This window comes from Tenrec ecaudatus, chromosome 14 (assembly GCF_050624435.1).
Source record: "Tenrec ecaudatus isolate mTenEca1 chromosome 14, mTenEca1.hap1, whole genome shotgun sequence".
Taxonomy (NCBI): Eukaryota; Metazoa; Chordata; class Mammalia; order Afrosoricida; family Tenrecidae; genus Tenrec; species Tenrec ecaudatus.
Genome location: NC_134543.1, coordinates 111,610,476 through 111,637,017, shown reverse-complemented (window position 1 = coordinate 111,637,017; position 26,542 = coordinate 111,610,476). Strand labels below are relative to the sequence as shown.

At 47.3% G+C, this 26,542-nt stretch overlaps 2 protein-coding genes across 4 annotated transcripts in view; one reads left to right on the top strand and one right to left on the bottom strand.

Moving 5' to 3' along the window:
• Positions 1 to 9,083, top strand: part of HDC (histidine decarboxylase) — a 28,492-nt gene extending 19,409 nt beyond the window's left edge. The window contains exons 10-12 of one of the 2 annotated variants that reach the window (XM_075531775.1): positions 2,347 to 2,445; positions 8,165 to 8,266; positions 8,349 to 9,083. In XM_075531775.1, the coding sequence (XP_075387890.1) occupies positions 2,347 to 2,445; positions 8,165 to 8,266; positions 8,349 to 9,083 (936 nt within the window). The remainder of the gene's footprint in view (positions 1 to 2,346; positions 2,446 to 8,164; positions 8,267 to 8,348) is intronic. The other variant, XM_075531776.1, reaches the window with a different exon arrangement.
• Positions 9,084 to 20,349: 11,266 nt separating this feature from the next.
• The window catches only part of SLC27A2 (solute carrier family 27 member 2), a 59,045-nt gene continuing 52,852 nt past the window's right edge, over positions 20,350 to 26,542 (bottom strand). For both annotated transcript variants that reach the window (XM_075531754.1, XM_075531755.1), the window contains 2 exons: positions 21,749 to 21,879; positions 20,350 to 20,526 (listed from right to left, as the gene is read on the bottom strand). In XM_075531754.1, coding sequence (XP_075387869.1) covers positions 20,350 to 20,526; positions 21,749 to 21,879 — 308 coding nt within the window. The remainder of the gene's footprint in view (positions 20,527 to 21,748; positions 21,880 to 26,542) is intronic.

Sequence of the window (26,542 nt, the reverse complement as noted above, 5' to 3'; positions counted from 1 at the left end):
CAACATACCATAGCATCTTGAGAGAGAAGATTTAGGTACTGAGCCCCAGGGTTCAGCAGTCACCAAAAACCAGAGCCAGAGTCTCTGTCGCCAGGGAAGCTTTCTCTGCCCTCCATCCAAAAACCTCTGTGTGGAAGAGGGAGACATCTTTTGTGGATGGGTATTGTCTTGTTCTTGCCAGGGGGCACCTGCTAAGCCATACTTATTTACTGAGAGGGCTCCTGAGGGGCCCTGAGAATAACTCAAGTTCAAGAACAGCCACGTCAGCCTTCATGCATCAAATGTCCTGTTCCAATGGAAAGTGCTAACTGGAGCCCCACTCTGGACCAGCTAGTGACAGAAGAGAAACAAGGAAGATAAGGCCAGCTTGAGAAGAAATCGAAATCGTGTCCCTGTGCGCCCTGTTAATGTGCTGCTGAAAGAAGATGATCAGTTGGCCATAAGCACCTGGAAGCCAGGATGCTTGGAAAAAAGCCCTCTGTTGGAACAGGTCTGCTGGCGGCGGCTTTGCTTTCTGGTCTACCCCTTTATTACTCCCCTCAGAACGTAGGTTTGGCAAGGAGTGCAGGTGACGGGTTTACCAGTGGGGTTTGCTTTATTGTCAGGGTTTGGTGCCCTCTGCTGGTCAAAAAAATTTCAGGTTGGTCCTCACGCTGGGATCAAAGGCTTCTTACTTCTATGCAGGGGGAGAAAGGCTGCCAGTGCACATGGGGGCAATGTCCCAACTGGGCCCAGGTCAGGAAAGCCAGAGGTGAAGGATGGACATGAGGACACTGAGGATTTGGCAATTCCCTGGAGACGTCAAAAAATATTTCATGGGGCAAATATTTGTTCGCAGTCAACAGAGAACCGTGGCAGAAGTTTCCTGACCGTAACAGGACTCCCTGAACATATTTTCCAAGCCCTTGGCTCTATCTTCAGACCTGAGAACATGGGCTTGACATCTGTGGTGACCCTAACCTTGAACCTTCCATTCCACTGTATTTGGTCACTTGGAACAAAGAGTCAACGTTAGTGTCACGGTACCTAAGTCAGAGATGGTGGTTGAAATCTGAAAGTCCAGTGGCACCGCCTAAGGGCACAGGAATGTCCTAGGCAAAGGCGAGGCCCTGACGCTGGGGTTCAATACTGGCTGGCTGGCCTCTAGACGTGACTCAGTATTAGTTGCCTCCGGTCCCACTCATGGCAGCCTTGTGTATCATCTTCAGGATCAGTGGTGTGTTTGAGCCGATGATTGTGGCAGTTGCGTAGTGCCTTCCAGGTTCAGCCACTGTATTCTATCAGACGATATTCTGGGATCACCAGGCCTTTCTTTCTGGCCCGTCATAGTTTAAAAGCCCCACTGAAACCTGTCCCTTGTAGGTGATCCAGCTGCTGTTTGAAATGCTGGCAGCATAGCTTCCGGCACCATTGCAACCCACGCAAGCAGCCGTAGCAGGACACAGGGACAGCGTGTCAACTGCAATGTGACAAACACACTGAGCCGTGATGGCAGATATACTGTGATTTACAGCCCACATCTTAGCATGGGTATAGTCAACCATCACTGCACCTCCTCCTGAAGCCCCTGCCATGTGTTTCCCTTGAACCACAGCTGGGCGGGGTGCGGGCTGGGGGTGTGCTCTCTTGGGTCTTGGATGAGCCACGGAGGCTCCACTGCCTGAGCGATAGAAGCTAGCTGGAGGGGACTCCCATGTCTGGAGGCCCAACGTCTGAACTTTCAACCACTTTACATTTTGGAGGGACATAAAAATAGAACTTTATTTTTGGTTAGTGAAGGAATGTAGGTTAATGTAGTGAAAAAAAGAATAGGCCCTGCCTTGCATTTTGGGAACCTTGGCGGTGAAGTGGGCTAGGCATTAGACTGCTAACTTCAAGGTCAGCAGTTCGAAACCACAGGCTACTCTGTGGGAGAAAGAGGAGGCTTTCTACTCTCCTACAGGGTTACCGTTTTGGAAACCCACAGAGGCAGTTCTACCTTGCCTTTGTAGGGTCGATATGAATCAGAACGAACTTGATGGCAGGGAGTTTGAGAACTTGACTTTGAGGGCAGGGATGAAAGGTTGCAAGCAACACTTAGAGCAAACTGCCCTTTCCTGGGGTGTAGGGCCACAGGCCTGGGCCCCCCTGTCCTAGTCTCCCTCCAGGCCCTATTGGCCACCTGCTTCCGTGCTTTGGTCACACAGCGGGCAGCCTCTGGGTAATGCGCTTTGCTTCCTCCTTAGCAACAGCTCAGGGAGTCATGGTGACCACCCATCCCTGGAGGCCTGGGCGGGCGACAGAGAATGCCCAGGAGCCCAGAAAGGAGCGGCCACCCTGTCTCTAACCATGCTTCTTTGTTTCCAGCACTGGCAGATTCCCCTGAGCCGGCGGTTTCGCTCAATTAAACTCTGGTTCGTGATTCGGTCCTTCGGGGTGAAGAATCTTCAGGCTCATGTCAGACACGTAGGTAGCGCTCAGGCTGGGGGGGCAGAGCCCGCGCGTCGCTGTTTCTAATGGGGGCAAGGCTAGACTGTGCTTCTCAGACCTGCCCAAGGGACCTATGGCATCTGGCTCAGGTGTCTGGGCCTGCTCTCGGGCTCCTGGGGTTGATTATTCAGGTAGCCTGTCTTTGTTAGCGAGAGGAACACGGCCCAGAATGTGACTCCAATGGCTGTCTCATCATGTCTTCTGATGCCACCGAGCACTGGGACCAATGATTCAGGTTGCCATGATGATCTGAAAAGTGCACTCCCTGGTACAGCCATAGGAGTCCCTGAGTGGTGCCATTGGTTAATACACTCAGCTGCGAACCAGAAGGTTGGGGGCTCCAGTCCACCCACAGGTGCCTCAGAAGAAATGCCTGGAGATTTACTGCGGAAAATCAGCAAATGAAAACCGTGTGGAGGACAGTTCTACGCTGACACGCATGGGGTTGCCATGAGTTAGAATCAACTTGATGTTGATTATAAAAAAAATGGCCCTGTCTAGAAAGAACAGAGGTCTCCAGACAGATAGACATCCCCAGTCTGGCACAGACACCCCCACCTTGTATGTGTTGAAAGCCTATTTAGTACAATGTAGTTTAGTTCCACTCAGTGAAAACAAGATGATTGTGCTGGAAGAGGGAAGGAGGCCAGGGCTGGTCTTGTCTCTGTAGTCTCCTGGGGAGGGAGAGGGCCGACTCCAGGAGCTTCAGCTCAGGCAGTTCACTGATCCATTCACCCCCACGTGCCCCGAGCACAAGAATACACTTTGCCTTTGGCCCTGTTCTTTGTGGAGTAGGCCCCACTTCGGATCCTTCCATTTTCCCTCGGCTTTGTATTTAGTGAAAATATGTAAAGTAGCTCAGGAACCGAATTTACCCAAAGTCCTACAATCGTAAAGGATAGAATTGAAAAGAAGCATTTCAGGGGAGTAATTCTCTCCTTCCATCAGTAGTCCCACTTGCATAGTACTTTTGATTAAAAAAAGAGTAAGTTATGTTTTAAAATTAGATACTTTAAACTGTGCTTGGGTATGTGTGGATTTGCCGTGGTCAGACCTGTCCTGCAGAGGAGGTTCAGAGATGGCAATTGACCTGCTCAATTCCAAATGCTGTTTCCAGAGCCCTGGGCTCTTGGGGTGGTTACATAAGCCCAAGTTCTGTATTTCTCTGTTATAGAGTTGTGCTTTAGAGAACAGGCTCTGGGTTGGAATGCTTAGTTCTCTCCTATTTACTATTTGATGAGCTTAGACAAATTACTTACCATGCCTGTGTTTGGCTTTCTAGTTTATAAGATAGAAAAATGATCATAAAACCAATCAAACATTTAAGGGAGGATTACATGAGATACCATAAAAGGGTCAGTCAAAAAGTATTGCAACAAGAGGCTACAAACCTTTAAGATACCAATATATCAAAAAATTGATAAGCTATTGTTTCTTGGCATATCCTACAGTTAGACCTATGCAGGCGTGAAGGTATGTCTCCTTCTCTGAAGAATTCTGGGCTCTTCAGTTTCTGCCATGCCAAAATGGTACTTTGGCATCCCCGAAAGCCTTAAATCATGTTCGTTTTAAGTGTGCTTCATGTTTGGGGGGCCAACGAGAAGTCTGAAGTCACACAATCAGGGATGGAGGGTGGATAGAGGCTTGCTGCCCTTCAAGCAAGGAGCACGCACTTTGTTCTGATGGCAGATGATTCCTCAGTGCAGTATCCCTGGTCTTTTCCTCCCCAAGGCAGCCTTCCATTTTCTTAAAACTTCTTCCAAATACTGCCCCCGCCCCTGTCATCATCCTGTGTCATTTGAGAAAATTTATCTAGATGACCCCTTTGGGGTTCCCTCAAATAGTGTCCATAACCTTCTGAGTGGACCTCTCTGCTTTAAAGGCATCCTGGCTAACGGATCACCTCAGAAGCCATTGTTTTGATGGGACCTGTTCCCTGGATCATATTGGTAAATCCAAGATAGGATTTGTTATGCAAGGCCATCTCATTAGCTTTGCTCTTGCTCAACGCACAGGCGTTAAGGCAAGACCAGCTCTCGGGGCTGGCTGATCTTTGTGCAAGCCTTTCCACCCCCGTCTTTGTGAAGACACCCTCACAAGACTAAGGCAAATGTCTTACTGCACAGGCTGGTTTTCGGTCACCCACTCAGCACAGAACACGCAAAACCCAAACTCGCTGCCATCAAATTGATCGCGACGCATCGTGGCCCTGTTGGGCAGGATACAATTGCCCACGTGGGCTTCTGAGACCATATATCTTTATGGGAACAGAGTTCCCTCTTTCTTCCTTAGAGTGGCTGCTGGGTTAGAACTGCTGACCTTGTGGTGACCAGCCCAGAGTGTATCCACTATCCCACCAGGGCGCCTGTCATCCACAATAGGGATCAGCAAACTTGTTCTGTGCATATTTTTTACCTTGCAGGGCCTCTACTCTTGCTATATTGCTCAGTATGCTGTTGTCACACAAGCATGACCCTATGTGCAACTGCGGTATAGCAGCTCAAATTTTAAAATTTCTCTGTTATAAAACTTTATTCCCCCTCCCCCAAATATTATTGGCACATAGTTTACATGTCATGCAATTCAATTGTTCGATCTTTCAATCATATTAATGAGAATTGAACAATCATCACCACCACAAGTTTAGAAACCCGCCTCCCCCCATCGTTATATCACTTTTGAAATGAGTTGCGCCTTCACATATCAGTGTCTCCCTCCCCCCTCCTGCCTTCATTTTTTAATTCCTGAAATCCCCTTTCCCTTCCTATCACCCCATCCACACCCCTGTGTCCCCTATAACCCCCTGTATCAGTTATTATCACTGTGCATCCACTCCCCCTGCGCTTCAACTGGGAAACCCAACAGAAACAAAAAACAAAACCGACATAAGGTGGTAAGGATAAAATAATAATAATATAAAGGCAAAAATACATGAGGAAGAAACAGAAGACCCCCATCAACATGCAAAAAGCCAGGGAAGATATTTCTGTCATGGTCATGGAACACGTAAGAGATACTTGCACCCAGAACCAATTCAGCTCGGGTCTACAGGGAGGTCAACTGGCCAAGTATTGAGTTAGCTTCTGCACAATCAAGCTTAAAATGGTCTCTGCTGGATAGTCAGGCTGTTTGAGACTCTTGCCTGTGGCTAGAGTGGATCTGCCAGTGACTCAGTCTGACCAGATACTCTGCAGATGGGTTTGGGGTTCCTCCATAGGCTTCTACAAATTGGGTGTTCATAATTTTTGCTATTATTCAAATTTTCGTAATTGTCGCCTTTGCATCACACAAGCTGGTGTGCTTCTTCTGTGTGGACTTAGCGGATTCTGTGAGAAGGCTTTATTTGAAAAAGCAGTTGGGAGCTTGGGTTTGGCCTGTGGGCCCTAGTTCACTCAACTCTGACCTAGAATGGTGTCCTGCAGGTGGAGGAGAGCCTAACTGAACACCATGTCCCTTCTCCCCTGGCCTAACCTCCTCAAACCCGAACTCACTGCCCTTGAGTTCATTCCAACTCATGGAACAGAGTAGAATTACCCTCTCTGGGTGGTTCCCAAGATTGTAACTCTTTATGGGAGTAGAAAGCCTCATCTCCTCCCGCCCCCACCCCCCACCCCCTGGGAGCCCCTGGTGGTTTCCAAGTACTGACCTTGCAGTTAGCCGTCCAATCAGTCATCACTGTATCACCAAGTTTCTATCTTGTTGTCGACAACCGGTGCTGGAGACGGCAGGACACAGTGGGAGGAAAATCTACCTGGCAACCAGGAGGCCAGCGTCTGGCCACCTGTACCCTGGACCAGTCACTTCCCCTGAGCTCCCTTGAGAAAATGCAGAGGTTGAACACAGATGTCCGGGGACCTTTTGCTTTGCTCAGAAGAGGCCGTCATATTGCCCTTAGCTAGCCTGATCCAAGGTCTCTAGCTGAGATGGCTTAATGGGTCTCATGTGGCTTTAAGAACATTTACCCAGAAAAATATCAAAGCGGGCAGGGCTGGTGAGTGGAAATGGGCCTGGAGGGATGGATCTCCAGAGGGGAATCACGGCACAATTAGAAAATGAATTGCACAGTGTTAAACAGCCAGAACACCGCTAGGAAGCTCCTTTCCAAGAGAGAGCTTAGGATTTACACAAAAGTTCTTGGGGCAGTGACTAGCGACCCCTTTATGCAGCTGAGAATGAGATTCTCTCTCTCTGCCAACGGGTTGATACCGACTCACAGCGACCCTATAGGACAGGGTAGAACTGCCCCTGTGAATTTCCAAAGCTGTGACTCTTTACAGGAGTAGAAAGCCCCATCTTTCTCCGGAGGGGTGGACTTTTGGTTTCCAACTGGTGACCTTGAGGTTCGCAGCCCAACTCTTAACCGCTACACCACCAGGGCTCCCCACGAGAAAGGCAGAAGGGGCTTCTGAATGAAGTTTCTAGCAACTTGTTTCATCATCCTGAGTGGCGATTAGCGAAACCCTTTATCTTTCTCTTGAAATCCGAGCGAAAAACAAACGCATGAAACCCAAAGTAGCTACCGGGTGTTGACTGTGTCTTGGCGACTCCCGCAAGTTGCAGTGCGGGGCAGTGACCGGTGGAGTTTCCCATCGCATTTCCAGCCCCGGCTGCTGAAGTGCCTTTGGGTGGGCCGGAACAGCTAACGCAGTGGTTCTCAACCTGTGGGTCGCGACCCCTTTGGGGGCCAAATGACCCTTTCACAGGGGTCGCCTGATTCATAACCGTACCAAAATGACAATGATGAAATACTAAAATGACAATGAAGATAATGTTATGGTTGGGCGGGGGTGTGGGGGGTCACCACAACAACGAGGAACCACATGAAAAAGTGGTGGCATTAGGAAGGTTGAGAACCGGGGCTCTAACTTTTCTCTTAGGAGCTGAGTACACTAACCGTTTTGACACCACCTAGGGACACCAGGAACTGTAAATAGTATGTGGGAAAACCAGCGGTCAGCAATTAATTTTAATTTCTTGAGATCCATTGAGAAGCTTGTAGACTTTTTTTTTTTCAAAAGGAAGAAAACACAAGTCCTATCTTTGCTTAGCCAATAATCTCAGGTTAAAAAAAAAAAAGACAGAGGGAACTTTCCAGATGGAAGAAACCTTCGCGTAAGGTCAATATGGTGCTATGCCATTTCCACGGTGTATGTGAGATGACCTGGGACAATCGCTGTGTCTGCGGAGCCCTGGAGGCGGGGCGGGTTACGTCAGCAGTGTCGTTTGGTTTGGTGGCATGTCAGGAGAAAGGCCATGGGAGGGCATTTGAACTTGAGACGTGAACAGTTTTGAGAGAGTAGGTAAACAGGAAGGAAGGCATGGAGTGGGGACCCAGTGGTCGATAGCCCACATGGCACTTTCGGGTGCCCTAGAAATGGGCATCTTTTCCTCTGGGCACAGCCCATATGCGGCACCTGGTAGGGACGCAGAGCGCGGAGGTCAGATAACCTGGACGGCAAAATACATTCCATTGGACTTGGCTTAAAGAGGGGCTGGAGGCCCAGCTTCAAGAGGTGGGTCTGATGGGACAAGAGTCCCATCCAGAGGGGAAGATGACCACTCAGAACTCACTTAGGATTGGCTCGATGGCTCGGTGGAGCCATGAGTTTAAACCCCTGACTTGCAGGAAAGGTGAGGCATACTTTGACCCGTGTCTAATGATTAATCTAAGTTCTCTCTCTGTTTTCAATTCCAGGGCACGGAACTGGCTAAATATTTTGAATGTTTGGTCAGAAATGACCCCTTCTTTGAAATTCCTGCCAAGAGGCACCTTGGCCTGGTGGTTTTTCGTTTAAAGGTAGTGCCGTCTTCCATGATCTCTAGTGAATGATGTGACCCAGTGTCGTACCGTACCTCACTTCTCTTTCTTCTTCAAACAGGGGCCAAATTGTCTCACAGAGAGCGTGCTCAAAGAAATTGCCAGGTCTGGGCATCTCTTCCTCATCCCGGCCACCATCCAGGACAAGCTGATTATCCGTTTCACGGTGACATCCCAGTTTACCACCAGGGATGACATCCTGAGAGACTGGAATGTTATTCAAGAGGCTGCTTCCTTCATCCTGAGCCAACACTGTACGTCCCAACCCAGCCCTCGGGCTGGGAACCTCATCCCTCCGATCAGAGCCATGGCCAAGGGAATTCCCCTTTCATCTGCCAATGGGGCAGGGGATGACCCAGCGCAGACCAGGAAGGTCATCAAGCAGCCTCCGCGTGTGGGAGCGGGCCCTATCAGAATGGAAGACGGCCACTCTCTTGAAACCCTGATAGGCCCCGTGGATGACTGCTTTTTGGAAGAGGCCCCGGATGTCACCCAGCCCAAGCTGTCCTCTTTCCTGTTCAGTGACCTGTCCGTGCAGAACAAGAAGAAGAGGGTGCGTTCTCTCAGCTGCAACAGTGTGTCCGTGAGTGCTCGGACGTCGCTGCCCTTAGATGGCGCCACAAAGAATGGGGGCTCCCGGGTTAGGATTTTTTCCAAGTTTCCAGAAGAGATGCTGCTGCTGAAGAAAAGTGCCTTCAAGAAATTAATTAAGTTCTACAGCGTCCCCAGCTTCTCTGAATGCAGCCCTCAGTGTGGGCTCCAGCTGCCCTGCTGCCCTCTGCAGGCCCTGGTGTGAGCCGGGGGCGGGGCTTTAGCTAGGACCCACAATGCAGTGCAGGGAGTCAGGGAACCCCTCAGAATTGTGTGCTATGTGTGTATGTGTGTGTATGCTTTCTTCTTGTGAGAGCGTTCATATTTTTTTTTATCAGAGTCTTCTAGGGGTTCGTCACCCACCGTAGGCTAAAAATAGAGCCCCTTCTCAGCGTGTCCCAGCAGGTCCCAGCAGAAAGGCCAGGAGACGAGCTGGGGGAAGTAGGCTGACCAGCAGCTTCTGTGGTTTAGTTTGTGGCATGACATACAATGTAAAAATAAACTGCGCTTGTCTCTGAAACCAAGCAGATCCTTGTGTGATTTAACAAACCTCTAAAATATGGAATAATTAACCGAAGGGTGGGTGGGTGGGTGAGAAGCATTTCTTCGGATTGTCATGAGAAAGTACCGGTGCCATCTGACCCTCACTGACTTCCCACGTGGGGAGGAGGACAATCACCATCAGACACGGACCCTCCCTCCCTCCTCCTGTATCAGTTCCAACACCAGCTGCCCCTCACGTGTGGCGCTGGCCACATAGCGCTTTAGACAATACTCATGATCATGGGGCTTATTAGGGAACTGAACAGATTACAGTGCAGCATCAGAAATTCCGAGGTCACAATTCTTTGGTCAGGAGAGCCTCTTCTCAGCCAGGACCACCAGCCGGCCTCTCTCTGGCCCTCGGCTCTTTGGTCCCTTGCTCAAAGCTCTTCCAGGGCTGCAGATAAATGCCCAAAGGTCATGCCACTCCTCCACTAGCCTCCCACCAAAGGCACTCAGTCCTAGCTCCAGGGCCAGCAAAACGAATTCCCCTAATGAAAGTACCCAGAGGTACCCCACTCCACAAGTGGCTGGCATACACTCAGCTTAACTTGCTCTGTGGACCAGAAAGCCCACTGCTCTGTCTCATGCTCTGGCTCTTGCTTCTGGTGTCATAGCTTTCTGTTCCCGGATTGAAGAGGCTCCAGGCATAGGCATTTCAGCGTATAAAGATACATTCCAACTGTTGGCTCTTATCATCCGGGTGGTAGTGACATCCCCTGTTCTGCTGCTCAGATGACTCACTTGATACCCAGTAGGATGGCAAACCTGACCAATCACCTATTATGAGTTCCAAGTTTTTACAATCAGAATTAACCTTGTTATCTCTCTCCCTCTCTCTCTCTCTCTCTCTCTCTCTCTCTCTCTCTCTCTCTCTCTCTCTCTCTCTCTCTCTCTCACACACACACACACACACACACACACGAGTTTCATAATCCTATTGGCTTCTGAAGTCTGAATCCTACAGGCTGAAGAGAAACCAGAGTAGATGGTAATAATTTTGACCAGGAGCCCTGGTGGCATAGTGGTTACGTATTGGGTTGTGATCTGCAAAGTCTGCAGTTCGGAACCACCACGTACTGTGCAGGAAAAGAGTTCCAGTCTCGGAAACCACAGAGCAGTTCTCCCTCCCCTGAGAGGGTTGCCATGGGTTGGAATGGACTCTGTGGCAGTGAGTTGAGGTTGGCATTATTCCCTTCCTCCACCTCCTTTTACCAGACTCATCAGGAAAAAGTCCTTTGGGGGGAGGTTACGAAGACTGGGGCTAGCTGAGCCCGATCAAATGATTTGCTGCATCACAACTGGATACTCTCTAGGATCGATTTTATTTACTTATTAATAATTTTTCAATTAGCACATAATTCACATATCTTATAATTCAATAGCCAGCCATAAGAAGAGCTACCCAATCATCACAGTCAATTTTAGAATGTTTTCTTCTTTTTGGTACTTGTCAGCTCTCTATTTCCCCCCAACCTCCACTGCCATGCCCCTAGGTCATTCTTGACCTAGTTACTGTGCCCATTGATTTACCCATCCTGGGTTTCCTATAAGGAAAAAACACACAAAACAAAATCAAGAAACAAACAACTCCCCAAATAATGATGAAATAAGGAAAACCCTGTATTGAAAAGAAAGCATAAAATATTAGAAACTGGACCAAATGTAAAATGGGTCAAAAGGGAGATCAAATGATAAGATGTGACATTGAAACCTAACTGCCTCTGCCATCACTGACTTCACGATGCTCTGTCCGAGAGCGAGGCGAGTCCTATCTCTGGGCTATAGTTGGAGGCTTAAACCTTTTGGGGACCCTGTACATGGATTTTGAACTTCCATGGTTAACCACAGCCTTCTACAAACTTGTTATTTAGAATCGATGCTCTCATACTGTTCCTCCCTCCAGATCTGAATTTTATCATTTATGATCTTTGGATCACACAGGCGAGTGTGCTTTTCTGTGTGGACTTAGTTGATGTCTCACTTAGATGGCTGCTTGCTTGAGCCAAGACCCCGGCACTATTCTTTCAGATAGGCGCCATCTGAGTTCTTCATCACACTGCTATAACACCCATTTCTTCAGTGATCTCTCTATGAGAGTGAGAATTGAGTAGGGCCATGTCATAAGAACTAATTGTGAATAGATTAGGCCTAAGGTTAGGTGTGACTCCAAAGCCTACTCATATACCTTTGGTTTATATGCGTCCTTGGTTCATTTTGGAGACAGCATTATCATTTATTAGCGAGCATTACAAATCGTCCCCAGGAGGCACAAGGTAGTTCTGTTGATACTATACGTAGTTTAGCTAGTGGTATAGAATTTAGAACATTTGAGTGAAGGAAATTAAACATGCGCAGGCTAGCTTTTTAGACCACGACACATGAATTTTGACGTGTACAGATTTAAAACTTAAGGGACCGGACACTATTTTTACAAACAGTGAAGGCTGGGGATAGGGCAAAACTTTCAATAACACTTATTCGCAAAGGCAGAAGCATGCCTGCCAGACAAACACATGCCATAAAAAAAGTGAAGAGAACATGAAAATAGTAGCTATATGGCAGCCCCGAGCACTGGGCCCCCTGAGAGCAAGGGATCCGAACCGAAACGCAACACAACCAATCCCATGATTTGCTCCCCACCCACCCCCAAGGCGTTTCCACCTTTAACCCAAGGGGAGTATTTCTCTTCCTAGGATTGCTTTCCATTGGCCAGAGTGGATCAAGACAGAGAACCCCAGTTGGGCAATAAGTGAAAGTGGTTAATCAATGTGAATTTCTCAGAAAAACTGCCAGCTAAAGATGACAAAGTACAGGCGGGTGCCTTGTTGCTTTACGCCTGACTTTTCCTGAACCCAAGTGTTCAGTCACGAAATCGGAGTTCCTAGAAGAGATTCCAGCTCCGACGAATGGAACTGTACTAAAAAGCACATGCAATGAGTAACTTAGGATTTGTTTTCTCTTTTCTCTTGTCTGTGGTTCTCAAAATGTATCCCTTCTCTCCTCCAGTCGCATCAGCATCATCTGGGAATCTGTGTAAATCGTCCGCTGGGTCTTATTTCTGTGCACTTGGAGTAGGCAGGTGGGCTGGGCAGCCCATCTCTCCTTCAAGAGTCCCGGGGTTAAGAACCAGTCTTTCTTGTTAGCTGTGTTCATTGAAATGACAAAACAGTTATTGCATCGAAGTTACAGCACATAGTATTCCTTCTAGGTGCCTTTCCAATAGCGTTCCTTAGAGATAAGATCTGACTTCACATGTAGAGGCTTGGGAAACTTCATCACATGAGTGCCGGTGAGGGACATCTCTTGGGCCAGAACCGGAAGCTACTAAATGTTGTAGTGTGGGTGTACAGATGACCAACACCATTTCTCAAGATAAGCTACTACAGTTGGCCGAAAAATAAAACAAAGCAAAACAACCACAAAATCCACCGCTGCTAACGCTTACCGCGGCCCTGCTGGCCAGAGAACTGCTTCACAGAGCTTCTAAGGTTGTCAATCTGTACAGAGGCAGATTGCCTCAGTTTTCTCCCATGGAACAACTGGTGGGTTTGAACTGCCAACCTTTTGGTTAGCAGTTACATGCTTTAACCAGTGCCCCTCACAGTTGGTTAACCTATGCATTTTCATACTGCTTCTCATTGGCTTCCATTTAAAATGCTGATGTTTTCTAGTTTGTCCCCAGATCAATTTGTCACAGCATCCTATCTATGTATGAAATGATTGCCTGTTTCCAAGCAATGCATTTGAAATAAGACCCAGTGAATGATTTACATAGAAATCCATTAGTTTATGGTTGTCTTAGCTCTCTAGTGCAGCTAGAAGAGAAATATCACAAGTAGAGGGTTTAAACAAATAGAAATTTATTCTTTCACTGTTTAAGAGGCCAGGATTACAAATTCAAGGGGCCAGCACTGGGGGAAGGCTTCTTTCTCTGTCAGCCTCCCCTACATGACTTGGAGTCTACCTGTGTCCTGACAGCAAACTTCTCTGGGTCTAGAAGGTTCTAAGCACAGGAACCTTGGTTCCAAAGGATCCACTTTGCTTCTGGCTCTTCTTTCTTGGTGGTACTGTGGTCTCTCTCTCTCTGATCCCTTCTATCTCAGGACTCCCTAACCTGAGTAAGGGCACCGTGGCTTAAGTAAGCGTGAAGCATCCCTTAGCCAACACAACCCAATCTGCCTCAGTCATCATCGTCAGAGGTTAGGATTGAAAACACACCACAAAATGTCGGCAAGCACATGGGATCCCCAGTGGGAGGGCAATCACACAATACTGAGAATCATGGCCTACTTCATGTTTGGGGGGATAGAATTCAACCCATCACAATATTTTCTTGTCGGTTTGCTTTGGTTTTAACTTTTTCAAATTGTGATTTAGGTGAGAGTTTACGGAGCACATTGGTTTTCCACTAACAATTCATACGGATGTCTGTTTGTGGCATTGCTTGTCATCTCTATACTGTAAAAATACTCTTCCCACATCTTCCCTGTGCTTATGGATTCCATTATCCATCTTTCCTAGCCCTTCCTGCCTTCCAAGATGTATCCTTGGGAAAATGCTGCCTCGTGATTTTACATGGTTGATTTGAAGAAGTGTTTACCACCTAAAGTTGTTCGCTTTATAGGCCTGTCTGCTGCTTGGCTGAACGTTGCACCCCTGGTGTGAGTTCATTTCCAGGCATGAAGGGTGACTATGGGCCATTGTCTAGGAGATTATGCCAGTTTCTATTGATCAGAAAGCCAGATTAAAAACAAAACAAAATTGATTTTGAGTTTTGTTGCATATCCTTTCCAGGCTCTCCTACTGTGATCCCTTTCAGAGTGGTTGGCAGTGTTAGCTGGGTACCATCTAGTTCTTTTGGTCTCAGGGTCACAGAGGTTGGGCTTCCTCAGGTCCATTAGCCCTTCGGACTAATTATTTCCAGGCACCTTGATTCTCTTCAAGTTTATCTGCTCCAAATGGGAACACACTACTCATTGCACCTTTGAGGGCCACTAGCCAGCTTTTAAGGCCCCAGTGCGATTCACTGAAGTAGAAGATAGAACATGGTTATTATGTTATACCAATTGACCTTGGTGTCCCCCAAGACTGTAGCCCCGAGTTTCCAAACCCAGTGCCTCATTTCTTCAAGGTGCTATGACAAAGTTTTAATGACTTTGCCCGAATATGTTCTCTGATCTTCATGGTTATGGTTACAGCACATATAAATCCCAATGTGGGAATAGCCTATGTCAAATATGTATTTTCAGGGATATAATTCCATTCACCTCCTCACCCTTGTTCAGCATGAGTGTGTCTGCAGTGTATCCACTCATAGATCCACGCATGGATCTTTGTAGCCTTTAACTCTTGGGCTCCTAGTGATTTCTTTTGCCTTGATAATCTCCTGCTCCTCTCCCCCTATTGTACATTGCTTCGCCCTTCACTCAAGTTAATGTGGTGTCTTTTCTCTAGTTAGTCATTTATTCGCCCTTCCCCTCCCATCCCAGTTATCTTCATAGAATGTTTCTTGACTTTAAAAACAGTGATCTCATTGGGCCTCTACTCAAGTACTCCCTCAATGCAAGAACACTTTGCTCTATTAAACTGGCATTCCATGATGCTCACCTTCCCAACACGATTGCTGAAGACAAAGTGGTTGCATAAGCAAATGTTGTGAAGAAAGCTGGTGGTGTCTGGATATCAAAAGATATATCATCTGGGGTCTTAAAGGCTTGAAGATAAACAAACGGCCATCTAACTCAGAAGCAACAAAGCCCACATGGAAGAAGCACACCAGCCTGTGTGATCACGAGGTATCAATAGGCTCAGGTAGCAGGCATCAAAGATCAAAAAATCATATCATTGTGAATGAGGGGGAATGCAGAGTGGAGACCCAAAACCCATCTGTAGGCAACTGGACATCCCCTTACAGAAGGGTCTCAGGGAGGAGATTAGCCAGAGTGTAGTATAGCACTGATGAAACATACAACTGGGGGGAGTACAGAGTGGAGACCCAAAGCCCATTTGTTGGTCACTGGAGATCCCCTTGCAGAGGGGTCTAGGGTAGGAGATGAGCCAAAGTAATGTAGCAGAGATGAAAAATACAACTTTCTTCTAGTTCCTAAATGCTTCCTCCCCCTCCCACACCCCACTATCATGATCTGAATTCTACCTTGCAAGTCTGGCTAGACCAGAGGATGTACACTGGTACAGATAGGAACTGGAAACACAGGGAATCCAGGGTAGATGATACCTTCAGGACCAATGGTGTGAGTGGTGATACTGGGAGGGTAGAGGGAGAGTGGGTTGGAAAGAGGGAACCGATTACAAGGATCTACATGTGACCTCCTCCCTGGGGGACAGAAAACAGAAAAGGGGGTGAAGGGAGACGTCGGACAGGGCAAGATATGACAAAATAATAATTTATAAATTATCAAGGGCTCATGAGGGAGGTGGGGAGAGGGAGGGAGAGAGGGAGGGGAAAAATGAGGAGCTGATGCCAGGGATTTAGGTGGAGAGCAAACATTTTCAGAATGATGAGGGCAATGAATATACAAATATGCCTTACACAATTGATGTATGTATGGATTATGATAAGAGTTGTATGAACCCCTAATAAATGATTAAAAAAAAGAAACATACAACTTTCCTCTAGTTCTTTAATGCTCCCCCCCCCCCCACCACTATCATGATCCCAATTCTACTTTTCAAATCTGGTTAGACCAGAGGATGTACACTGGTACAGATCAGAGCTGGAAACTGAGGGAATCCAGGACAGATAAACCCCTAAAGACCAATAATGAGAGTAGAGATATCAGGAGAGTAAGGAGGAGGTAGGGAAGAAAGGGGGAACTGATCACAATGATCCACATATTATCCCCTCCCTGGGGGATGGACAACAGAAAAGTGGGTAAAGGGAGATATTGGACAGTGTAAGACATGAAAAAATAACAATAATTTATAAATTATCAAGAGTTCGTGAGGGAGGGGAAAAATGAGGAGCTGATACTAACGACTCAAGAAGAAATAATGTTTTGAAAATGAAGATGGCAATAAATGTACAAATGTGAGAACAACATGGCTGGCCCTACTATGAGACATGATGCCCCTCAGTGACTAAGGGCGATACAGGGGACAGCACCGGAGACACAGTGTGGGAATTGCACGTGACCTGATCCCACCACACCGAGGCAAATCACTGGGGGAGTGCAGTGGAACAGCAAGGGAATGGAGTGGCTAGGTCCCCAGGGAATGCTGAAAGTGGACTTTGGGGCCAGGGCATGGTGCCCCAACAGACTGGACTGGAAAACGCTCCTAAGGGCCAGCAAACGATCCCTGAACTAACTACAAGCTTTTCTCTTGTGAACTGTTTTGTTCTGTTCTTTGTCAGTGGTTTGTTTTTGTTATTTTGTTGTCTGGTTGTATACTGTTGCTTTGTTTTCCTCTGTCTAGTTTTCGTGCATGTTAGTGACTCCACAGGTCTGTCTGAATAGGACAGGCTGGATGAACTATCTGGAGGAAAAACAACGGGACCGACAGTTCCGGGGGGACTTGGGGTGGGGGGAGAGGGGGGTAAGGAAGTGGTGTTAACAAACCCAGGGACAAGGGAAAAAACATGGGACCCCAAATGGTAGAGAAGGGGGAGTGGCAGGACTGGTGGGAAATGATCAAGGGTAAGGTTGCTTAGAGAAGAGGTATACTCTAGCCCAGGTGGCGATGAAGCATGGTAGTAGGGCAGGAGGAAAGTCAAGGGAGATGGAGGAAAGAGCTAGGAGTCAAAGGGCATTCATGGAGGTCTAGACAAAGACATGCACATGCAAATATATATAGGAGGATGGGGAAATAGATCTATGTGTCTATATTTATAGGTCAAGTATTAAGGTGGCAGAAGGACCTTGGGCCTTTATTCAAACACTCCCTCAATGCATGAATACCTTCTTTTATTAAATTGGAACTCTATGATGCTCACTCTCCCGACACAACGGCTGGAGCCAAAGTGGGTGAAAAAGTAAATGTGGTGAAGAAAGCTGATGGTGCCCGGCTATCAAAAGAGATAGTGACTGGGGTCTTAAAGGCTTGAAGATAAACAAGCGGCCATCTAGCTCAGAAGCAACAAAGTCCACATGGAAGAACACACCAGCCTGTGTGATCGAGTGGTCCCAAAGGGATCAGTTACCAGGCATCAAAGAACAAAAAATCATATCATTGACTGCACACCTCCATGATAGGATCGCTGAAGACAAATGGGTGCATAAGCAAATGTGGTGAAGAAAGCTGATGGTGCCCGGCTATCAAAAGAGATAATGTCTGGGGTCTTAAAGGCTTGAAGGTGAACAAGCGGCCATCTAGCTCAGAAGCAAATAAGCCCACATGGAAGAAGCACACCGGCCAGTGCGATCACGAGGTGCCCAAGGGACCAGGTATAAGGCATCATGCAAAAAAAAAAAGATATAAGTGTGTGTATGTATGTGTATATATGTGTATATGTATATATGTATGTGTATATATGTATACATATGTATATATGTATCATATTAAATGAAGGGGGAAGTGCAGAGTGGAGACCCAAGGCCCAAGTGTCAGCCAATGGAGATCCCCTCATAGAGGGGTTTAGGAGAGGAGATGGGTTAATTAGGGTGTGAGGTAGTATCGATGAAGAACACAGCTTTCCCCCAGATCCTGGATGCTTGCTCCCCCCAACTACCATGATCCGAATTCTACCTTGCAGGGCTGGATAGGACAGAGGCTGTACACTGGTACATATGAGGGTTGGAGCTACAGGGAATCCAGGGTGGATGATACCTTCAGGACCAAGGGTGTGAGGGACGATGCTGGGAGAGTGGAGGGTGAGTGGGTTGGAAAGGGGGAACTGATTACAAGGATCCACATGTGACCTCTTCCCTGGGAGAGGGACAGCAGAGAAGGGGGGAAGGGAGACTCCAGATAGGGCAAGATATGACAAAATAACGATGTATAAATTACCAAGGGCATATGAGGGAGGGGGGAATGGGGAGGGAGGGGGAAAAAAAAAGAGGACCTGATGCAAGGGGCTTAAGTGGAGAGCAAATGCCTTGAGAATGATTGGGGCAGGGAATGTATGGATGTGCTTTATACAATTGATGTATGTATATGTATGGATTGTGGTAAGAGTTGTATGAGTCCCTAATAAAATGTAAAAGAAGAAAAGAGAAAAAAATGATTAGGGCAAAGACTGTACAGATGTGCTTTATACAATTGATGTATGTATATGTATGAACTGTGAAAAGAATTGTATCAGCCCCAATAAATTGTTAAAAAAAACATACAAAAAAAAATAAATGTACAAATGTGCCTGACACAATGGATGTATGTATGGATTGTGATAAGAGTTATATGAGCCCCCCCAATAAAATGATTAAAAACAAAAACAGTGGGTCTCACACATTACTTTCCCTTTTGTGATTGACTAATTTCATGCAGCGTAATGTTTTCTTGGTTCATCCATGTTATGAGGTGTTCCACAGATGGATCAATATTTTTTAACATTGTGTGGTCTAAGGGTAAGTCAAAAAGCATTGCTACTAGGGTTCCCGTTCATACACACGAAGTTCCCTTTAAACAAAACGTGTTTAATTGTTCTGCGATCCGTGGATGGCTGAAGATAAGTTCTCTCAGCATCACATGTATCTTACTCTTGCTAAGTCAAGCCCAGCCCACTTCCAGAAAGTCAATTCCCACTCATAGCAATCCTATAGGACTGAGTAGAACTACTCTTTAGGGCTTCTGAGATTGTAAAGCATTACAGGAGCACACAGCCTCATCTTTCTCCCATGGAGTTGTTGGTGGGTTTGAACAGCTGACTTGCAATTATCAGCCCAAGGCCTAGCCCACAGAACCAGTGGAAAGATCTATTCTTGATCTAGCTGAACTTTACATACTTTTTTTCTTTTGGTAATTTTTTTTGTTAAAGTTCAGCTAGATCAAGAGTAGATCTTTCCATTGTTTTTTAAGTAAGATCAAAGCTAACAAAGAACATTTGTATAGAACAAATTGTAATTGGGGGTGAGTACGGCATTTACCAATATGGTTAGAGAGTAAGGTCCAATAACCACAGTGCCTTCAGGGGGACCTGCTGGGCCCACTCAGTTCAAGGCAGCAAGGTCATTCAGAGGGTTAAGGGAGACTCTTTTTGAGCTTCCAAAGAGGTAATCTTGATAGATTTTCTCAAAGGTCTTAAGACGATCACAGGGACTTCTTAAGAAAAGTTTTCAGAAAATTGAAACTGCACTGGTGAAGAAAAGGCCGGGAAAGTGGTGGCGAGTAATTAACTTCCTATCATGATAATGCACCTGCTCATATTGAGGGGAGAAAGGATTTTTCCATGAAATTTTCCTTGAGAAACCTCATGCCATCCAGAATCTAGTCCTGATAGTTCCCTTTCAGAGTGCATTTTGTTCTCCAATTCAAAGAACATTTAGAAGGAACCCAATGGGACTCCCTTGACCTGCCAACACTGCTCTTTTTACATGCTCTATCCCTCTCTCATTTGTACCTAGCACGCCATGACTAGCAGGAAGGGGACTTATGAACAGTTAATAGCGAGGCCGTTGGGGCCTTGGTGGTTGTCACAGGGTTTAAAGTCAAAAAGAACACGAGAGACCGTCCCAGCTCATGTGCTGGTAGTTATCTATTTTATTGTGTGTTTAAAAAAATAACACCCTCCCCCCAAACAAGCTCAGCAGGAAACCGCTAACAGTAGGTTGTGTTGAAAAATAATTCTCTCTAATTCTTTTCTCTCGCAAAGGTTCAGGGGTTATTAAAAAAATCAGTAGGCATAATTTCCTACAGAAAAAAATTGCACTTCACAATCTTCAATCAAATTTAAGTGGGATTCTATCAAGTGATTGTGCTGGGCCCCTTCCGTTTCTCTCCAGGAACACCATGAGCTGTCCTCCTGGGGCATTTCAGAGTTTCAGAGCTTTGCCATTTATGGCATTATAAATGTCCTCGGTCATAGGCACATACATTTTCGCTTGGTCATCCAAGAAATACAAAGAATCCTGGATGACGGTCGGGTTGAAGCCCTCCTCCACGAGGTTCACTTTGCGATGCTTGAAAGTTCCCGTGACCTCAATGGTGTCCTGAAAAACACCCAACAGCCACATGGTTTGTAGTATTTGGCAAACAGATTAGAGCCCGGGGTGCGGGGCACGAGCAGAGCAGTGAGCATGACAACCCACCGGCATCTTGGGTTCATTGGTGACTGCGCCATTGAGCCTGTTCCGACTCATAGAGACACAGTTGAGCTGCCCCAAAGGTTTTTCTAGGCTATGATCTTTATGGGAGCAAAACGACAGAGCTTGTTTCCTGTGGAGCAGATGGTGGGTTCAAACCACTAACCTTTCCGTTGGGCTTGTAGCTCATTGGACAAATGAGCAAGCGAAAGGTAGGTGGGATTCAGATTCAGCCTGTTTTCATATGCTCCACCAGGGGGCGCCCTGTGAGGGGCTGCCAAGGTGAAATACTTATGTACCTTTTCTACCAGAGGAAACCTGCTGGGGAAGACCTTGATGACTGGCCTACCCTCTTCATTGGGGGAGGTGGGAAGTGCCCGTGCACAGAAAACTCGGATTTTTCAGCTCGGCTGAAGGCTGCGTTCCTCTCAAAACAACAGGGGGTGGGATGGCCTGGGGGTAGCTCATGTCCCTCTGCCATCTAGTTGCCAAGGAAATGCCAGGCTTTTAACCGTCTCATCAGAAACAATTCTGGCATCTCACTAATATCTGGTACCCTGACACTCCTCTCCTCCAGTCTTTAGTTACAGAATCACAGAGCTCAAAGTCTGAAAGTGAGTGAGTGAGTGAGTGAGAGAGAGAGAGAGAGAGAGAGAGAGAGAGAGAGATCCTCAGTGATGATAGATAAGCCCGGTTAGTTCCAACTGACTAACGATGCTCAGTTAAACTTCACACCAGAGTAAGGTGTAAGACGTCAATGGCTTTTTCCATTCTTTAAACATGGAAACGACTAATAGCAGGGTCAGAGGGCTTTTGGCTTTAAGTGCCTGTCATCCCTCATCAAACACAGATGGAGGGGGCTACTTACAAAGACTGGCTGCACAAACCACAAACCTGGCCTGTTGGAATGAGGAGCAGGTTTCTGCTAGCTATCTTTTCTGATCTTTTTTTTCTTCTTCCTGATCCATGACATGCCTTTTCATTTCACTAGTGGGGAGGGAGGGCTTACCAATTAATTACCCCCTGGAAAAGGCAGTGAGAACACAGCGAGGGTAGTTGCCATGGTAGGAGGGGCGTTGCTTCCTAAGCCCAGGGGCTTCCTTGAGCAAGGGTGATGGGGAGGTCTCACCTTGAGTCTGATAAAGCGGGGTCTGGCATATGTTGGCAGGTAATCCGCAACGTGCTTAAAGAGTTTCTTTCCATCAAATTCATGGTCTTCTTTCACCTTGATCGAGGCCATGCCAATTCGACCTTCATGACCTAGAAATAGAGAGAGGAAAAAACTAGCTATTTCAATATATATGTCACTTATTTATATTGCTCTGCTAATTCAAAGGACAAAACTGAGATCACATGACAGCACACACTGCTCTTAGATAGGGGAACTTTTATTTTCAAATACATGAGGGGGTTTCAAAAACGCTTGGAAAATTTCCAGTATCTTTTAATTCCATTTTCCATGAATTTTGAAGTCCCTTCACTTATGGAATATATCCCAAAGGGAATATACCAGCGGTTCTCAATTTGTGGGTCGAGACTCCTTTGGGGGGTCGAATGACCCTTTCACAGGGGTCGCCCGAGTCATAACAGCAGCAAAATTATAGTTAGGAAGTAGCAACGAAAATAATGTTATGGTTGGGGGGTCACCACAACATGAGGAACTGTATTAAAGGGTCACAGCATTAGGACGGTTGAGAACCACTGGGATATGAATAATATGTATTATGAATAATAGGTATTTCTGGACTGATGTAGAACACGCTTAGACTAAATGTTTTTACTAATGATCTCATTTAATCCTCACAATGACTCCCTGAGGAGGAACCAATGTTATCTCCAGTTTGCAGACCCATGGGATCCACTGCTGTCCAGCCGATTTCAACTCAGAGCGAGCCTAGAGAGAGTGTCTGAGGCTTTGAAAATCTTTATAGGAGCAGATAACCTCATTTTCCCCCTGAGGAGCGGCTGGCAGGTTTGAACCACAATCCGTGCGGCTAGCAGTCCGAATGCTTACCCGACAGTGCCATCTTCCAAATGAAGAAACGCAGACTTATCAAAGCTACGAGACCTGTTCAAGGTCACATGGGTCAGAAATGGAATGCAGGTCCTTGGGAGACAAGACCTGGCCCTCGGCTCCCATCACCGCCTAGGAAAACCCATGGGCCAGGTCTACCCTGTCCTATGGGGCAGGTGTGAGCAGACTCAACTCGCTGGCTTATGGTAACAGATCCTGTACTTGGAGCCCTCACGGGTCTCCTTAGCAGCCTTGATCTGGAGTGGGAAACGGGTCCAATTGGTGGGTAAAGCAAGTGTTCAAAAATTTCCAGGAAATAGTCCCTGTTCCACCCGCGGGGGTAACTGGGCATGAGGCTGTTCTTTGGGCTGTCATGGCAGGTCTACCATGCCTCCAGGCACAAAGGCCACCTTTGAGACTTGCTTATTTAATCACGACTCTTAATAGCTTTGCCTGCCTGCATTTCAGAGAAGCAGAGGGACAGGAAGGTGAAGGTGAGGTGCAAGGGTGAGCTGTTGTGTACACTCAAGCTGATGCCCGTTGGTCCCGAGAGGTTGTGTTCTCCACGGAGAAAACAGATCCTAATACCAGTCCCCCCGCCCCTCCCTGCAGGCAGGGCTGTAAGTGGAGAGCCACGGTACAACAATTACCACTGTTTGCTTAGGCGGACAGTGGTAATTAGGTATTAATATATCTTCTACCTGAGCTCACAGACCCAGCGGGAGGCCACTTCCCCAAACTACTTAGCTGTAATCAGAGAGGAGGGAGGGCAACACAGCCTGGGGCCCCAGCTTTCGAAATTCCTCCCCAGGCGATTGTGTGTTTACCAGCCGCTCCACAGAAGGCCGCAAACAAAAGGGAAAGGAAAGGAAAGAAAAAGAAAGAAAGAAAGACAAAAAGAAAGAAAATCCGCCCTGCCCTCCTTTCATGTGGCTCTTATTTGAGGGAGGCAGGCTGGGTGCCAGACCCTCATGCGATAAAGCAGGGGTTCTCAACCTGTGTGTGGGTCAAGACCCCTTTGGGGGAACGAAGGACTCAGTCACAGGGGCCACTTACGACCACCTTAAAACACATACTTCCAATGGATGGTTGGGGGGTCACTACACACGAGGAACTGTCTTAAAGGGTTGCGGCAGTAGGAAGGTTTTGAACCGCTGCCGTAAGGGTTCCTGGTCGCGGCCCTGCGAGCACCTGCTTCCAGGATCTCAAATGCCTTCACCAAGCCCCTGTCAGAATGAAGGCGGGACGGGTGCAGCAGAAAGCTTCTGTGCTCACTGGCCCCTTTCTGCTTCCTCTGGCAGTGCTGATGCCCAGAGAAGAGGTGCGGGGCCTGCTGAGTCTTTCAGGAGCAGACCCTGGTTTGGGGCTAGCTGAGCCCCTAGGAGGAGAGGCTCCGGTCCACAGCAGCTGTGGGCTCGCTCTAAAGATAAGCTCCGGCCAGAGGTTTTAGAGAGATGCACCCCCTAATGAGGGGGTATAAACAGGATCCCCAGTGGCATGATGGTCAGGTGCGGGGTTGACAGCAAGAAGGTCGCTGGTTCATTCCTGGTTCAAAGTTGGGACCTGTGCATCCTTCTTGGACCGAGACTCAGCCGTGCTCGACTAAGCCCTTTCTCATTGCTAAGCCCTGCTACATTGCACACGTGCCAGTAGACGGAGGGGCCAGCCGTGAATGAAATGAAAGCATATGCAGATGGAATATTGACTGTCACACAGATGGTATGCTCTGTGGACTCCCCCTCTGTTCACAACAAAAAGTTGCCCAACAAACAAAGAAGGCAGAGAGGTTCTGAGTCCAAAGGCCAGACATCCAGACGTGTTAGGCCTAGGCTTCATTTAGATGGTTCTGGTTGCCAGTGTTTTAGTGCTTGTGTGTAAACTGTGGTAAATTCCCTGACATGGATGCTGAGGACAAATGGGTGCATAAGTAAATGCGGTGCAGAAAGCTGATGGTGCCCGACTATCAAAAGATATAGTGTCTGGGGTCTTAAAGACTGGAAGATAAACAAGTGGCCATCTAACTGAGAAGCAACAAAGCCCACTTGGAAGAAGCTGGGATCAGGTATCAGGCATCAAAGACCCAGAACAAAAAAATCATATCAATGTGAATGAGGGGGAGTGCAGAGTGGAGACCCAAAGCCCATCTGTAGACAATTGGACATCCCCTTACGGAAGCGTCACAAGGAAGAGAAGAGCCACTCAGGGTGCAGTATAGCACCAATGAAATATACAACTTTCCTCTAGTTTTCTTTTTCTTCTTCTTTTTTTTCTCTCCTCTAGTTCTTTAGTGCTTCTCTCCCCCAGGCCCCCGCCAGTATCCTGACCCCAAATCTACCTTACAAATCTGGCTAGCCCAGAGCATGTACACTGGTACAGATCAGAGCTGGAACCACAGGCAATCCATGGCAGATAAACCCCTCAGGACCAATAATGAGAGTAGTGATACCAGGAGGGTAAGGGAAAGATGGGGGAAGAAAGCGGGAACTGATCCCAATGATCTACATATAACACCCTCCCGGGGGGATGGACAACAGAAAAGTGGGTGGAGGGAGACAGTGGTTGGTGTAAGACATGGGGGAAATTTTAAAAATAAAATACCAAGGGTTCATGAGGGAAAGAGGGTGGGGGAGGGGCAAAATGAGGAACTGATACCAAGGGCTCAAGTAGAAAGAAAATGTTTTGAAAATGATGATGGCAACATATGTACAAATGTGCTTGACACAATGGATGTAGGTATGGATTGTAAGAGCCCCAATAAAATGATTTAAAAAAACGTGTGAAAAAAACACACATAGCTTAACAATGATCATTTTATCATTAAAAAAATATCTACAGTCCAGTAGCATCTATTATTCATACAGGTATGGTATCAGCAAATTCCAGAACATTTCCATCCCCCGAAATCAGATGGCAGTGCTTTTAAGATCACTGCAGGTTTGTTCAAACAGCTTCCCAGGTTCCACCCGACAGCCCGATGCAGTAGCTCTGGAGTGGGGCTAAGAAGATTCATCTTCAGAACGCTCCCGGGGGACACGGTCAGCCTCGGGCTCCACTGTGAGGGGTGAGGGGCTAGAAAGCTAGGTCCTTCCATTCCATTGTTCCAAGTCCTCTGTCCTTCTCACACTTGTGATTGGTTACCCTTGGAAAGTCCAGCATTTACATAGGTACCCCACAAGCCCATGGGCTCCGCAAGAGGCCTGTGAGTGCCCAAACCCAATACAAACTCAATGCCATCAAGTTGGGGTCTATTCCAAGAGACCCCCTGGGACAGGGTAGAACCACCCCTGTGAGTTTCTGAGCCCGGAACTCCATGGGAGGAGAAAGCCTGAGTCTTCTCCTGCGGAGCAGCTGGTGGTTTCAAACTGCCGGCCTTGTGGTTTGCAGCGGAACTCGCAGTGGCTGGCCACTGTGCCTTGGAGTGGAGCTAATTTAGCCCACGATCCCTGTGGCTTCTCCGAGCCAACAGGAGAAGTCCCTCCTCCCCTTACACTCTCTGACTCAGGATGTTACGCTTTCTTTCTTGTCACTGTCACACAGGGTCAGAGAGGAGCAGGCAATCTTCTTAATCAAAGGATGGCACAACGCCACGTGAAACCCTTACAGCTCAGGATTTTCACTTGCAATACAAGTCCCGAGTTCAGGGGAATAATCACAACGACCCTAGCACCCGATGGGCCTGGTATTGTTGTGTTTGGTTGTACTCAGACCCATCGTGAGTCAGAACGAACTCTGCAGAGCCTCCCACCACAACGGACCTTCCAGCCAGGGAGGCGGAGGGCTCAGTCCTCTCTGGGGTTTAGGACATCAGTTGTTTCTTCTCGTGATCTGTGTCTGAAGCCTTTGTGCTTACACTTTATAAACACTAAGGGGCTTAGGTAGGAGCCCCAGTGGTGTAGAGGCTACACACTG